The sequence below is a fragment of the Pungitius pungitius genome, chromosome 16, assembly GCF_949316345.1.
Source record: "Pungitius pungitius chromosome 16, fPunPun2.1, whole genome shotgun sequence".
NCBI classification, from domain to species: domain Eukaryota; kingdom Metazoa; phylum Chordata; class Actinopteri; order Perciformes; family Gasterosteidae; genus Pungitius; species Pungitius pungitius.
This window is the reverse complement of record NC_084915.1, coordinates 1499852-1516619: the sequence shown is the minus strand read 5'-3', so window position 1 is coordinate 1516619 and position 16768 is coordinate 1499852. Positions and strand designations below refer to the sequence as shown.

General features: G+C 44.1%; 1 protein-coding gene across 4 annotated transcripts in view; it reads right to left on the bottom strand.

Annotated features, from left to right (window-relative positions):
* Positions 1-16768, bottom strand: part of robo3 (roundabout, axon guidance receptor, homolog 3 (Drosophila)) — a 117425-nt gene that overhangs the window by 19644 nt on the left and 81013 nt on the right. For all 4 annotated transcript variants that reach the window (XM_037467296.2, XM_037467295.2, XM_037467294.2 and 1 more), the window contains exons 3-8: positions 13226-13383; positions 12532-12652; positions 11689-11827; positions 10821-10948; positions 2834-2958; positions 1373-1544 (exon numbers count right to left, since the gene is read on the bottom strand). In XM_037467296.2, the coding sequence (XP_037323193.2) occupies positions 1373-1544; positions 2834-2958; positions 10821-10948; positions 11689-11827; positions 12532-12652; positions 13226-13383 (843 nt within the window). The remainder of the gene's footprint in view (positions 1-1372; positions 1545-2833; positions 2959-10820; positions 10949-11688; positions 11828-12531; positions 12653-13225; positions 13384-16768) is intronic.

The window sequence follows — 16768 nt, the reverse complement described above, 5'->3', positions numbered from 1 at the left end:
TCTTACTACTGGAGTTCCTCAGGGCTCCGTCCTGGGTCCCCTCCTCTTCTCTCTCTACACCAACTCTCTCAGCTCTGTCATTTGCTCGCATGGTTTCTCCTACCACAGCTATGCCGATGACGCCTAACTAATTCTGTCTTTCCTCACTCGGACACTCGAGTTGACGCACGGATCTCTGCTTGTCTGATTGTCATCTCTCAGTGGATGTCCGCTCACCGTCTGAAAATCCACCCCGACAAGACTGAACTACTTCTCTTTCCCAGAAAAGATTCTCTGACCCAGGACCTGTTAACTTTGGCATCTCTGTGTTTCTCCCACTTTGACTGCCAGGAAACTCAGTGTGACACTTGACAACCAACTCAGAAAATCACAGCAACAATACGATCCTGTAGGTGCACGCTCTACAACATCAGGAGAATACGACCCTTTCTCACTCAGAGGGCGGAGCAGCTACTGATTGAGGCTCTTGTCATCTCCCGCCTTGACTATTGTAACTCTCTCCTGGCAGGTCTCCCTGCTACCGGCATTAAAGAAAATAGAAAACTTCACTCAGCCTGCCATGTGACATTTGCCTTCAGAAGCCGTAGCACGCCTTCATTGGTATTCTGCTCTGTAGAAGGATCTGATATCATCAGCTAGCTGAAGCTCAACCAAAATTGTAAAGAGTCAATACAGGAGTTAGCAAGGAACGAGCTGAACAAAATCCCTGATTACTCCTCAAGTAAGTGTGTGTGTGTGTGTGTGTAAAGGGAGGGCAGCATATGCTTCAGCGAGGTCATTTGCATTGAGCTATCACCAGTTGTCCCTTTTGATTACATCAGATAAGGACTCCTGCTGTTTACTCATGCTGGAGAGGATATTTCATTTGAGAAGGATTTGAGGGATGGCTTTTACTGCTACATTGGATGAGGGGAAAATATGAAGCAAAATGTTTAATTGAAAGATAAGTTAAGACATTTTTTTTCATTCATTTGCAGGGGAGAGTTTCATCTTTTTTTCATTGGTTTAAAAACATTCATTTTCATATTTCAAGCTGTGAGCTGAGGACACACACTGGCTATTCTATTTCTCCATTTAATTAAGTTTAAACGGCCAGGGTAGAATTTAGAGGTATTTTTTGGCAGATAGTACAAATAGAACTCTCTGAGTGGAGATTGTACACCTGGAGTGGGTCGTCTCAGCTAGACAATGCACCTCTGCACAGATGCATTTCAGTCAAAAGCCAAAAAGCAACAACACTAGATATGGACAGCAGTTGCAAATAGTGTAGACAATAATCATAGCAACCTGAATGTGACTGTTCATTGCACAGTGAAATCACATTACTGTAGTCATGTGACTCTACACATGTTGTTGTTGTGTTCACACTCACCACTCTCCACCTCCAGCAGCGCTTTGGTGAGGATGCTGCCGGCCACACTGATGGCCTGACAGATGTAATAGCCGGAGTCTTCCACCTGGGCGCTGGTGATGGTGAGCTCACCGCTTAGCGACACAGAGAAGCGGCCCGACTGGGACGGCTCCTGGATGGGGAACAGCAGGATCTGGGGAAGAGATCGGGAACATCCATCTTTCTTTATTGTTCACTGATTAAACTTTTGGGCATTTTTTTATAATTAGCTTCACATATAGGCATTATTTTTTGTGCTTCTATTCGAGGAAGTGATATTGAAAGAAGAGTCTGCTACAACACAGACCTCAATGCCAGAAACTAGCTTTTCCATTGGCAGCTTTATAAACATTTAACATTTACATAATATGAATTCATAAATGCGACTCTCTCGAATGCTTAAGGAAGAACAAAACAAAGCGGTGAAGGCGTTGAGGACAGTAAATGCAAAGTGAGAGAGTGAAGAGATAAACTAAGACCTTTCATCAAACTGCAAACCTGAGAACCTTATTTCTTAGAGTTTGTGTCCTCCAACTGCAAAACAGTATTCAGTACATGGAGAAAAAGAAAAGAGACGTGGTGTTAAGGGATGAATAGACCATCAAGCGCGCAGGAGGAATTATAACAAACTTGCCGTCTTGAAACTCATTTCTTTTCTATCATCCACATCTAATAAATAATAATAACGTTGTTGGGACAGATAACCGTCCCAACATGCTACCCACATTACCCCACCCACTCACTTTATCTCTCTCCTCATGTTCTCTCCCTGTTCCACACACATTCTCCAGGCCTCCTCCAATAGGCCCCTTCACTAATCTGTACCTGGGAGCCATGCTACAGGCACTCTCAGCTGGCCTTTCAGCGCATTCCAACCGGCTGCAGTGCTTATCACACACTCGCCTTTCACACACTCACACTTATGCATGCACACACACACAGGGCTGAGCAAACACACTTGTGGGGATGATGGGAAAATGAGGTGTGTGTAAATGTGCGGTGGTGTGTGTGTGTGTGAGTCACCTTGGCACTACACTACACAGTGATAGAATCGAAGCATGAGTTAGGAACACGTCAGTAAGAAGCAGTGATGCAGGGCTTCTAGCATGTGTACCAGAGAGGCATTTGAGACAAAGCAGCTTTGACTAACATCACGACAATATTGTTTTCATACTCATAATACTTTTATCTGGTTGGAATTAACTCAAGATTAATGCAAATATCTGCTGTCTTTATTCTTTAGTTTTGTTCATATATCATTTATTAGTCTGGTTTAGACAACATTTAAATCAGACTAAATCTAATTCATAAAAAGGTATATAATATTAATTTAGATATATCAAATTCTTTGAAATCTGACTGGTTTTCAGACCCAAAGGGACCACCAGATCCTGATGGATGCCTCAGACGTCAGGTTCATAAAAGGCTCAAGGAGTCTCTTACCTGGCTGCCTTCTTTCTGCCAGAAGACGGCCGGCGGAGGGTTTCCTTTGGTGCCACAGAGGAAGGTTACGGTGCGACCTGGGGCTGTGATCTGGTCCCGCGGCCGAATCACTATCTGGGGGGGCACTGCACACAGAGAGCGGGGGGGGGGGGGGGGGGATAGTTATTGGGGGAGCACAGTCTTTATTGAGTGCATTGAACCGGGACGGGCCTCCACTGACCACTCAAGTTCTGTCTGTCTCTTTATCTCACACACACACACACACACACACACACACACACACACACACACACACACACACACACACACACACACACACACACACACACACACACACACACACACACACACACACACACAGGTCTGTGTCAACCATTATTACATTATCAGCTGCTACTCACTTACACCCTCAGATTAAATATTCATTATGTCCATAAGTTCAATAATTCTTGATTCAACATTGGATGATTTTGTAGCTAGAAAGAAGAAATAATCCCCTAAGCAACATTGGCTTTGAGGAGGAAAGCTAACATCGAGGCAGTATTTGTCACACACTTGGTGCACATAGTGGGGTGGTCATGGCTGTGAAAGTGAAAAAGATGGATGAAGGAATGAAGAAGATTCAAATCAAGTGAAGTCAAACAAGAACAGACGGAGCCCTTCTGCTCTGAAGCTCTAACGGTTTAAGCTTTTCCTTTCAATGTGGTGGTGCACCAAGCTTCAGCGTTTGTGGCTTTTTGCTCCCCCCTCAAGGTTTTTCCACTTAAACATTGTTCATGGAATTCAACCAGGAGGATCATGGATAACAAAACACTTTTCAACCTAGAAGTTCTGTGAATTCTAGTTTTGAATCAGCTGAAAGGTTCTTCCAGCCCAAAGAAGATCACGTTGCCCGTCCTTTGCGTAAAAGAAAAGCAACGCTTCGGTTTTCAATTCAATTCATTTTATTTTGTATAGCCCAAAATCGCAAATTTTGACATCTACTGTTGCCTCGTGTTTACTAATGATGAAACAAGAAACGGAGAGAGTCTCTCACAGCTCCCTCATCCCTACGCTTTTTCAAAATGAGTTTTGAAACTTTGTTTTTAATGTTATCGAGCAAAGAGAAATGGGGGTTACATGTCTCCAGAACTTGATACCAACTCTGGTCTTTAAGTAATTGACAGGTCCTCCACAGAGGAGGGGGGGGGGGGGGGGGGGGGGGGGCGAATGCCTAATGACGCCATCCACTGGTGCTAATTGATTTCTCATCTTCCCACCTGATGTCTCGCTCCTCTTTCATTCTGAACACGCAAGAGGAACCGAGAGACGGGGGGGGGGGTGGAGAACCGCCCTAAAGGATACAAAGAACACTAACCAGAGATTCAGTGCGCCTGTCATGATCCGGATTCCTCCTTTTTTGTTTTGTTTTCTTCCCACACACACCCACCCCCACACACACACCTAGCTGAGACTCATTAACACACCATCTCATTCCCATTTATGCTTTCGCCTCTCGCCCTAAACGCCCACAGCCGCTTCCCATAGCAATCAACACTGATTCTTCACTCACCTGTTTCTGCTTACTGCTTAATTTGTTTGACTACTTCTAACCACTGTTTTCTCTCCCTCCCTGTCAGACTATTGTTGAACGCTGAGTTCTCGCTTTGTCCCTGAGTTACCAGCCCAGCGTTGTCTTTTCGAGATCTTCTTTCTAAGCTTGGTTCCGGACTGCGTCTGCTGACGGCAGTCCCCCTTAGTTCTAGTTTGAAGAAATAAAAGACATTTGGCTGCACCTCTGCATCTGGGCTCTCTGTTCTCCCAGCGCCACTTTCAAAGGTTGGATCAACAAAGGATGAAAGGCCCGAAAGTCATAATGCACCTTAACATTTTGCATTATCTGTGGGGCTTTGGGGATTCTCAAATGGTATGCAAGGTTCTTGTGTGCTCTCAATATGATGTAAATATGTAAATAATATATCAAAAGTTAAAATTATATGAATGATACATCCAGTGATGGAACGATATTTATACATCAAGAGAAAATAAAAGGCTAAAGGTGATTTATGTTGTGTTTGGATCAGTTTACACCCTACCAGAACGTGCCCTGCGCCGACACTTCATCCCATCTACGGTAACTGCCCCCCCCCCCCCCCTTCGTCATCCTACAGACTGCTCCCATCACAGGCCCCTTTGCACAGCAGGAGGAGATCCGTGTGTCAGTATCAGGATGGATTAATGCTAAGGGGGCCATTGCAAAAATGGGCAGGGGTCACGTCCTTAGATCAAAGATGTGCCCCCCACCCAGTAACCATAGAGGTCAGAGTCCATAGAGACCCCCACTGCGCTGGCACTTAAGCGCTGCTTCCACTCCCCAGTTACCTTGAGGACGGGCTTCCTGACAGGACTGATGCAAGGCCTGAAATATTAAAGAAACGCAGTGTAACACCCACTTCTTATGTAACGCAGATATGATGAACACAGGGGAGAGAAGACACCTGTTCGGTGCCAAAGCAGGTCATTGGACCTGAAACGATGTGTCAAAACCTGAACACCCCCCCCCCCCCCACCTTCCCCCCGCGCCCGACTCAACAGCGCAACTTTGACCCAAATACGGCGACAGCTTAGAATATATTTATGCTATCAAAATGCTGTTTTTGGTGCGCTACACAGCCCTGTCTGCGCAATAACAATGTTTGATTTGAGCAGGCAAGCCGGCACACCGCCTGAGGCTGAAATAAATAATTAGCAATAATGTGTGCGAGGCTGAGCTTTAGATTTAGGGCAGGCGGAAACAGCACCCATACATGAGATGGAACCGGGAAATGGATCGTCGCAGAGGGGCTGAAATATACATGACAGGAATGTGAGAAACAGTGGATTCATGTCGCACAGCTCGTTGTGGTACAGTCATCTAGTATTCTGGGCTTCTGGCTCTTAGATATCACGGCTTTTTTTGCATTCCTGTTTGTTGTAAAATGGAAAAGCTGCGACTGTTTGTCAAATCACATGACACCTTCATTTTACAATGATATGACATATAAAACCGGGTGTGCAGACATGATGGCACATGAACAGATCACTGCGGGAGGAAGAGGGAGGGAGGTAAATTGGTTGAAGTTTATAAAGAATGAAACACGTAGTAATCTGAAGTAGCCTGGGGCCTTCTTTAATATACAAGCAGAGAACACAAAACGAGGCGAACACGCTAAAAGTCCTACAGCTTGTACAATGACAGCGTCAGACAGCGCAGGTTGTGCTTTACTGTGTGATGAGGAGAAAAAAGGAGGAGGAGAAAAAAGACACATGGCCGGCCCTTTGTAAACAGCCATTTAAGGTTCATGCTTTAAAGCAGAGCTTAGAGTGGGTGGTGAGGGTTAAAGGAATTGTAACGATGTGGCTTCTATTAACACTCTTCACTATTTGGGCAACCCATGCCTGCTGCACGAGGCTATTTAAGGCCTCATGCAGTGGGCATGGGTTGCCCCCCCGTCGGCTAGTCCCCGTCCGTTCGCCCCATTAATAATATTAATGAATGGAACAACATCCCTCTAACCATCAGAGCAAAACAAATCAACATAAAACACAGTCCATACATGGTCATTACTTTACACGGAGGACTTGCACTGATGGGAGGCCACCCATGCCACATCACCTCTGTCACACCTCGGTATTTATTGTTGGGAGTTAGATCTTCTTCCTCCGTATACTTCAGGATTGGTTTAGTTCATTGCTATGGAAGTAGAATGATGGAAGGTAGTGTAAAGGATTGGTGTCCGGTCTGCTTTGTGAGGCAGGCCCTTCTCTGGAGGTCCGTCGTTAAAATGAAGCCAAATAGATGGTTCAATTAAAACGGACATGTTTATTCTATGATAAAAACTAAAACAAAACCCAGTGCAGTCACACTGTGAACCATAAACAAAACTTTTTCAAATCACACAAACTGGCATAGTCCAGTTAGCTGCCCAGTCCAAAACCTGATACCCCCGATTTCCTGTTTCCTGCCTTTCTTCACAGTAGGTACATGAATGATTTCATCTCAGACTGCAGCATTCTGCTGGGTGACTGTTTCAAGTTGTATATAGCTTTGCTTCTCTGAATTAAATGACAGAGACACTTGCTTTGTTTAGTTTTCTTAATCTGACACTCTGGAGTTCCTCCTGTCTGTCACACGCAGGAAGTAGTGTTCCCTTTGCTGTGTGTAGCATGTTGGACTTTGATGTAGGACGCTGGAGATGTTTTATGTTGCGAGGCTTTTGCAGATTCCCCCGATATCGCCAATCTTGTCTAGTGACAGGTTTGTCGGTCTCAGATTTATTCGGGTTCATAGAAGAGACGTAATCAATGGAGGACAGTGTTAACCCACACAGCATCCACAGGTTCCCAACGGGCTCACACAACTCACCGTGCCCCCACCTGGACGGATCACAGTGCGATGTGCTGCGTGAGCATGCTGTGTTGCTCAGTCGCATGGCAAACGGAGACAAAGTGTTTACAACCAAAACCTTACCCCCCCCCTCACCCTAAATGCACTTGACGTGTGATTTGCGCTAACGTACTGGAGCTATCACACACCGGGGGGGTAGGGGAGGGGGGAAACAAATACACACACCCACACACTCTGGCTCCCGGCAGGAGTTCCTCAGGAAACTGGATGTGACAGGCAGCTGTCACAGTCCCACAGTCCCACGCTGATGCAGACAGCACACACGCCTGAGTACACAAGAGTTCTTCATCCTCCCATATCACCCCCTCTCTATTCAGACACACTCCCCTTACCCTCACCCTAGCCTATCTAGCAGCGCTGTAAAGCATCTTGGAGTTCTCTTTGACCAGGATGTGTCTTAGATGAAGCAGACCTCAAGGACCGCCTTCACCAATAAGAATTCCTGTCTCAAACCGATGCGTACAAATGAGTTCATGCATGTGTTACTTCTAGACGAGATTACTCCAATTCAAGCCTCTCCAGTTGATTCAGGATGCTGCAGCACGTCTATTAACAATAATTAAAGAGATCATATTACTCCTGTATTAGCTTCTCTGCACAGGCTCCCGGTTACATCAAGAATAGAAATGATGGTACTATTCCTCACCAACTACTACTACTATTTTAATATTAGAAACATTTTGGTCATATGCAGGTTTTTGCTTTCCCCCCCCCCCCGTTGAAGCTCTTTTATTGTTTTTGGGGAGTTGCTTCTGTGCCGATATGAGGGTTTTGGAACAAATAATGTTGCATGTGTACAGACTGCAAACTTGTGTTTTTCGGCTATACAAAAAAAATGAATTTAATCATAGCTGGACTATACTTCGCCTCACCCTACTTTTATTTAATTTGGAGAGGGACCTTTGCCGCCAGGACTCCTACCTATTTATACAACTTTAATACATGAATTGGAGTAATGGTGCAGCTTTAAATATACTGTGTATAAGTCAGAGCAGCAGCACTGTAATTCTTATATTCTTATATTATATGCTATCATAATATCTAGGAACCCACAGGCAAGACAGAGAAATGAACCGGCCCCACAGGGTAAAATACATCCAAATTTAACTGGATAGAATTCAGAGGGAAGGTGACCTTGCCTCCTGCCTGTACATACTTACTTAGTCTTAAAATGGCATTTCCATGATACCAAAGTGAAAAGTCTCTTTGACTGATGTGTTGTTGGTAACAGATGAGAGATTAGCTGAACAAGTGTTAACACACGTTGAATTCATGTAGTGTGGCCCCATCATTCACCATCAGAGAACAGCCCTCTAATGCGTTAATGCCCTGTGCCGATGCGTGCCATAGCTACCAGGATTACTTCTACTCTGCTCACGCACACGGCCCTGTGAAGCATCAACGCACCTTTGGACTAAAAAGGAGATGTCGACAGTGAAAAGTCAGAGCCCCAGAAATACTCAGCACAAAGGCCATCCCTCCTAAACAGGAGCTCCTCTCCTAAATATTGTTCTTGTTGTGACAGAGGAAAGAGAGGAACGTGTCTGCTCCGACACTCAATTCCTCAGATACCTGCAAAACTAATTTCCTCGGCTACATGTTTGTTTTCCAGCATCGTCAACGGAAAGTACCCAACAACCTTTTCTCTACTTTGGTATTTTCTGATTTGGCAAAAGGAGTATCCTTTGCTTCCTGTCGGCTCGCAGCCTCGTGGCATTGAATCAACAGAAGTAAAAGAACACACTTAGAAATGATATGGTGCTTGAGCAGCCTGTTGTTAAATAATTCCAATCCAAACCGCTCTGTTAGCTGCAAAGTGTTTCAAAGCTTAGAGCCACCATTTGCCCAGCCAGGAAATTACATTGTCACAGGTGTGATGAATCAGTATAGTACAGCAGCACTCTGATACTAGAGTATTTCCATTTGCTTAGTGGTGTTAAAAAAAGTCTACAGGCCTTTGCGTTTCATCCTTTCTGTTGGTGCTCATAAATCGGGATGCATGCTTATCGGGATATCTTTTCTCTGTGGAAGCTAGAGGTAAAGTTAAAGCACGGCAGAGGGCAGGTGTGGAGCATCATCCCAGGGTTTCTAGAAGAACTTAAACAAAAAATGACTATTTGTAATTGATTAATTGAATCAATTCTCTTTCTCGCTCTTAGAAACACACACACACATACACACAAGATGGGATGAAATGGAATACTTACTGGATGGGCCGACTGCAATGGAGTGATGCACAAAGGGTAAAAAAGAAGGAGATGAATGAGATGATAAGTCACAATGAAAGACACATTTCAACAAGTTGGAGTGAGGCTGATCCACATCGCAGGGCTAATTTAGAACGGTAATTATGGCCTCGTTCTGTTTAGGTTGGCCAGGGTATAGTGTGCTGTCTCACTGAAATTAATTATGGTCCTGGTATATTTAGTGCTGTGTCACACTAAATAGAGCAGGACCATAATTAATATTAGCAGTACCATCTGTGGCTGCTGTGAAAAGGGGGAAATTCAAATGAACCGGTACCAAACAAAAGGAGAACGGGACGGGTAGAGGGTGGGATGAACTAGATGTGGACAGACAGGTGAGGATTAGATGTTGTGTTGTGATTTTTAAGGGGGGGTGGATCCTATTATCCACAATACTGCAGCTATATGAACTGCAAATGATCTGTTTGTCTAAAATCAGTCGAACTTCAACAGGACCATATCTATAATGTATTATGAACATAGTGATAAGAACAATGATTAGGGTCTTGTGTTATAATTCTTGCATAAAGGCGTTATTATTCACATTCAAAATGATATTTTACTAAAATGTATCACCATGTCCCCAGTTGACAATTACATGAGACAATTATGTTTTGCATTACATTTGTTCTGTAAATGTTCATGGATGCAGATGAGGCATTTTCTTTTTGGATATTGCCTCTTATCATACATTTTTTCAAAGGTTTTTCCAAAGGGACATTTTGGATGAAAAAGATGATGCATATTGCTTGTGCATGCATGTGGATGAAGTATATGAATATACTGTATGTGTGTTCACAGATGTCAGAAGTGGAGTGCCTGCTAACAGCATTAAATGCTGCAGAGCAAAACTCGAAATATTCCCCGTTATCATTACAAATGACGTATTCTTCTTCCCAGTGCCTCTGTTCAAGGGCTGACTTTAATTTAATGCAATCTCACTGCTTTTTGAACTCCACGCACTCAAAAGCAACTCAGAATCCATTTTCTCACTGCCTGTTACCAGTGGCATAAAACAGGGAGTGTGAAAAACCATCCATAATCTTTGTTTTGGACTTCTTATGGCTTATCTCATTTCCCCATTTTGAATATTAATAATGCAATTCAACATGTTCCTGAAGAGGAACCGTCCATCTCTGCAAACTATTCACTGTAGGTTCAGTGTTGAAATGTAATGTTCCGTCATTGTAATTTCCTTATTATAATTAATAAAACAATGCTTTATTTCAAAGAGAAGTGACAAGTCAATGATTTGAATTACACAACTGTGCAGCCAGCTGGCCTTGGCGCTCAGTACTGAATGCCCGAGTCTCACCGTGCACTTGCAGTGTCCCAGAAGACTCGGCTTTGCCCACGCTGTTCTCTGACACGCAGGTGTACGTGCCCTCGTCCTCACCTCGCACCTGGGTCAGACGCAGACTGTTGTCGCTGCGGATCTCGAACCTGGAAGTCCACACACACACACAGAAAGACACTCTGATTACTTTTTTCAAATTCAAATTGCAGAGTTTCTGGGTCCTTAAAACTTTTAAAATGCAACAAAATGCAGAGCTGTCGGGCTAAGGATGAGGCTGATGTTCTAACTATCTGAAAAGTTAAGGTAATGCCTTTTGCAGTATGTGACTGGGTTTAGTAAATCTCAGATTAGTGTCTTACAGCTTTTGGCCCCCCATGGAGATCTGAACCTGCTGACAACTAGGCAAGATTTTCCCCCATTTCCCCCGAGGGATCATCCAAGCTTCATTCAGCTAAATCTATGAAGGCTCTAACAGTTCCTCAGTCACTTTGTCACCATGCAATGCATTACTACTAATATCACTGTGTTCATAGTTTTTCTTCATAGAATTTTCTGTTCAGTTCCTTTACTGGCCATCACAAGGTGCTGTACTAACTAAACATCTTATTTGTTAAGTATTCATTTTTTAACATATTTGTTCAAATCTTTTATTGGAAGATAGCTGTCAGCAGTTTTCATAGTTGGATACTTTTCTAAATCCAATGTACCTTTGCTGGTTAAAAATATTTTTTCAATCAATCATTGAATATTTTCATCATGTTCCCTAGCTGAGTAGAGAAGATTAGAAGCTTTTCTATTATGCTGTTGCTAAGTAACACCCTGAGCACCACCGTATTCTCGGTTTGATGACACCAGGCTCAACACAGGGGTGTCCCTTCCTCCGTACCTGCCCCGAGCTAACTCCCCCTCCTCCCTCCGCCAGCGGACCGTCGGGATCGGGTCTCCGTGCACCTCGCAGAAGAAGTCCACTGTGTCGTCGGCCAACACCACCTGGTTCACTGGCTGCCTGGTGAACACCGGCCTCTCTGAAATCACACCGAGACAGAGGACTCAGCGAGGATTACACATGTTTGTGGTAGGAAACTTACATGACCCCCCTCCGGGGTAATTAGACTGTTGCATCAGCTGTGACCGTGATGCAAGTGAGAATAAATAATGAAAACCAAAAAACAACTAAACACGGCAACAGGAAGGACTATTGTGCATCGTTATTAATGATCATTCTTATTATTCATTTTAAAATGTTGACAGCTGAGAGAAGTGCATTAGTGTACACGTTGGCTTTCCTGTTGATGAAAAGGAGCAGCATTTGGGTTATGGTGGGGAGGGGGAGAGGGTTTGGTGGGCCTGAAAAGAAAAATATCAATCTTCTATCCGTTTCCCCGGATCAATACACACTTTGGGAGCGCTAATGCTGCTGCTCTGCTGTGAGCGGAGAATCAAAAGGAGGGCGCGGAGCGGAGAGGTCAGGGGAGCAAAGCAAAAGGCATGTGGGGGGGGGGAGCGATCCATCTTCTGCTACATCAATCTCAACTGAGGAAAGTACAGCCCGGCAGAGAAGGAAACCAGACCATTACTGTAACCATTAGAAATCTTTTATTAGAGTAAGTTTCCCTCAAAATCAGTAAAGGTCCTTCACTAAAATAAAGCAAAGGAAGTCGTCATGTGACAATATATTCAATTTCCTCCCATGCAATGTTAACGAGTTGACCACAACGTAATGACTCACCAAACACCACCAGCTCAGCAGGATCACTGTCTTTCTCTCCGACCATGTTGGTCCCGACGCACACATACATGCCAGCATCGCCTTTCCTGGTGTTGGAAATCATCAATTTGCCTCCTCGCATCTTGAAAATTAAGGAGCAAAAAGAACGGAAATAAAGGAAATGGATAAGAAGGTAAGCATAGGAAGAGGAGGTGAAGAAGGAGGGGGGAGGGCAAGGTAGATTGCAAGGAAGTGAAAGAGAGGTTGGGTTGGAGCAAGGGGAAATAAGGAAGATAAATGGAGAGAGGTTGGGAACAGGATATTGAGGCATGTTAGTCAAGAGGGAAGCTACTCCGTCACTTTCAGTGTCTTGTGCCAGATGGCTCCTCTGCTCCTTATTTACACTGTGTGATGATCGGTCTAGCTCCGGCACATAATGTGCACACCAACACACGTCCTCCCAACTAGCTGCTCTACATGTGTTCCACATTCCACCTTCTTGATTTCTAGGTTTGAGGTTTTTTCTCCCGATGAACGACCATAAAGGGTTCAACTAAACAACAATCAATGCAGTTGCACACTGATGCTGCTTTTCAATTATAATTATTGAACTAAAACAATTGAACTGGAATGATCATCAATTAGGAACTCTACCATGGGTGGTTCAGCTGGTTCCATTGACTTTGTGATATTAACTCTACAGAAAGAAACATACTGTGATCCTCTCGTCTCGGTCATTGACCCGGATGTTGTTTCTTTTCCAGGAGATGGTGGGCTCGGGATGGCCTCTGGGGGGGATACACTCCATGACAGCCGGTTCCCCTGCTGCTACCACTACATCACTGGGCGTTTGACGGAAGTCATCTCTCAGGACTGAAAAAAAGAGAAGAGAAGACACCTGCTTAGAGAATGTGCGACTTCATAGTAGATGATATTATCAAGCTTCAATATTTAGATAATACTAATTAAGATAATTCCTTATAATGGATGACAACTTTTTCATGTCATTTACACGGCCAATGATACTTTTCGTTCTCGGTCGGTGCATACACCACACAGTCCTGTTGAATTTGTACCAACATGCGGCCTTTAAAAATACAAAAATGCCAAACAGGCGCGAATCACCAGTTGGGATCATCCCTCTCTGACTGAGCTGAGCGGAGAAACACATAGTATGATGTATGACTGTGGATCTAACGTGGCGTCCCTGTGGTCTTCATCGAGTCTGTGTGATGTGAGCACATCAATAATGAAGGCTCTTCTAGCTGACACACACAACATGCATTATTCAAACTGACCCACACACATATATAAATACAACTGGATACACAGTGAGGAAAACAAGTCAGGACTGAAACAAGGTAAATCTGTGCTGTAGCAGGATGCAACTATGATCCAGACAATAACCTCCTTTCCTTTGCTTCCCTGCAATCCGTGGATAAAATATTAGAGATTCTTCTTCTTTCCTTCCAACACCTTGCCTGTCCCCTGGAGGCATTGGACTTATTCTCTCTCATTTAGCTCTCTAAGGCTTTGTGACCTCTCAGATTACAGCTGTGGAGCCTTGGCTTGGTACTCTACAATGATGTTCTGACAACACTATTCTACTCTTGAGGGACCAAAGCCAAGAAGGCCTGCAGGGGTAGTCTGGCCTCAGCCAGTCCAGGGACTTACAAAGGGGATAAACCCATGAGATGGATTATCATGGCATTCCTACCTAGCCTGACCATCCCCTCCCCTCCATAAAACGACGCCCAATTCCTTTGCATTTATTAAGATTATCAAAGGACATGTGGAGGGCACACAATGTCAACCCTCAAATATTCCACAAAGTTCTCTTTGAAGCTATGGGAGGGGTTGGGACATCAAGGAGTTGGTGGATGATTAATTGATGCCAGGGCAGAGCACGGCGGATTTGCATACTCCCGTACATTAAACTGATATGTCTCATTGAGGTATTAATAAGTTATATCAAGGTAATGATATTCCTCCCATGTTCTGAGATGTGCAGGGCTGAGGCTGACATGAAGAAATCGATTACTTTACCTGAAAAAGTGCAAGACATTTAGAAATAACCCCAATTTGAAATATTCAGAATTTCAAGACCAGAGGTAAAAATGACATAATTGGTTAATTTTGACGTTGAATGAGTAGCTTGTCAAAGTAGATGAGTAGAAATAAGTAGAAATTACCATTGACATTGTTACAGCCCCATCATGAGGCCATTCCATTTGTCTAATGCCATTGCTTTTGCAACTCGTTTGAAAATACTTTTGAGAAAAACCTACAATGTATTAGACTGAGATATTTGAAGATTTGAGATATATTTAAAGATTTAAATACAAACATCCTGTCAATGCTGCCTTTGATGAATGATTATCCATCTGCTTGTGTATGATCGGAGCAATGGGCTTTCACAGGAATGGACCTTTAGGATGATGGTGTGAAGAACAAATGGGCTTGTAGGGTGTAGGTGAGCCGTCCCCATCCTGTTAACATTTGAGACTGTCCTCTTTGGGGAATGAGAGAGCTATCAAAGCTGGTCACGACATTTAGGAGCATCACTGGGATGTCAGATGATTGATGGATGGGGATTGGATACATGTTGGCCTTTTCATTGAAACAATATATAAGTATGTCAAGTAGTCTGTGCTTCCGCTTACAGTACGTTATTACATGTTTACATGGGCAATATGTACTTTCAATTAAGTAAGATTATTCGATCCAACCTCATTCAACCAAATACGAATACCCCTTTAAATCCCTGTAAAACCGGATTCATTATTGTGCATTTTTTGAAAGACTTTCCTTTGGAAATGTCTTAGTAGCAAGTGTTCTCTTGCCCTGAGAATTAGTAGAATATATGTTCATGTTCACTTGATGAGGCCTTGAGGACCAAACTAAGCAATCAGAGGAGAAAATATATATTGTGCTATTACAGTGAAAAGCAAAAGTAAAACTGGCTGCTCCAAGTCATAATTTGCTGGTACCAGTGGCTAAAGTTAATATAAAGCAGGAACCGTTCATGTGTTGTTGTTTGTCAGTACACGTCTCCCCCAGGCCCTTTTTCCTCAGCACCATTCATTCCTGATACACCACTGGATGTGTGGAGCAGCACACCTATGCTATACTGTATTTATGTACGTATTCACAAAGGGGGCGTAATCACATGAGAGACACAACACCACTGTAATGCCACAGGCGAGCAGGGGGGGTCACCGCCTCATCTAAATAATGACACAAGACCCACGATGACATTAAAGGACATTGCCATTATCATCACCGTCCATTTATTCATGTGTCCATAAATCTCTCCATATAACCGTACCATACTTCTGACAGTTGTCTGTCTGTGTGTGTGTGTGTGTGTGTGTGTGTGTGTGTGTGTGTGTAAAATGCATTGTATCTCAATGTCAGACCGTACGGCACAAAGACTCATCTCTCTTCTTGTCAAGATAGCGTGGCGTCCTCTCGGAAAGAGGGCGAGCGTGGTTGTGAATGTGCAGAGATAAATCAGCCTGTTCCGTTTGTAATCAAGGTCATGTCAGTGTTTAAGGGGGGGTATTTTTCAGTTCCTCAAGCAGAGGAAGGAGCTTGTTCTAGCCTTAGCCCTGATAAAATACATGCTTGAGCAATTTATTGTGGTCTTCTGAACCACTATGTTGCTGTCTATCTCTTATTGCCACTTATGGCTTTAGTCCGACCCATATCGTGATGGCCAATTACTTAGCCACAGAGCATTCGATGCCCTCCAAATCCCATTGGCCCTTCCGATCCTGGAATGATATTCTGAACAACACCACTGACCTTCTCCGTACCTGCCGATGACCTTTCTCTTGATTACTATTCACGGCGGATTACCAAATCCTCACTGAATTGTTCACGAACCTGCCTCATCACGCAAAGCGGGGAGGGAAATAGAGGGGCCCCATTGCACCCCAGGTCTGAATTACCATGCGGCAGGGTTAAAGGACCGCCACGATGACCTGTCACACAACGCTCGGAGACTGTGGCTCCCGGGACCCTGATCATTTTCCCGTCCTGGCCTCTGCACCCTCCACATCGGAGCAAAAAGAGGATGTCTAGAAGTGTATTAGGCTCTGGCAATTACCCACGAGGCCCTTTGGGGCCCATATTAAGTGGCTGCTCTTTGACCCGTCTTTAAAGCTCTTCAACAAAGCCAAAATAATCCCCACCGTTGGACCTGAATGGGGCGCTTTAATCAGACCATAGACACCCCCCACGCCCTGAACGGGGT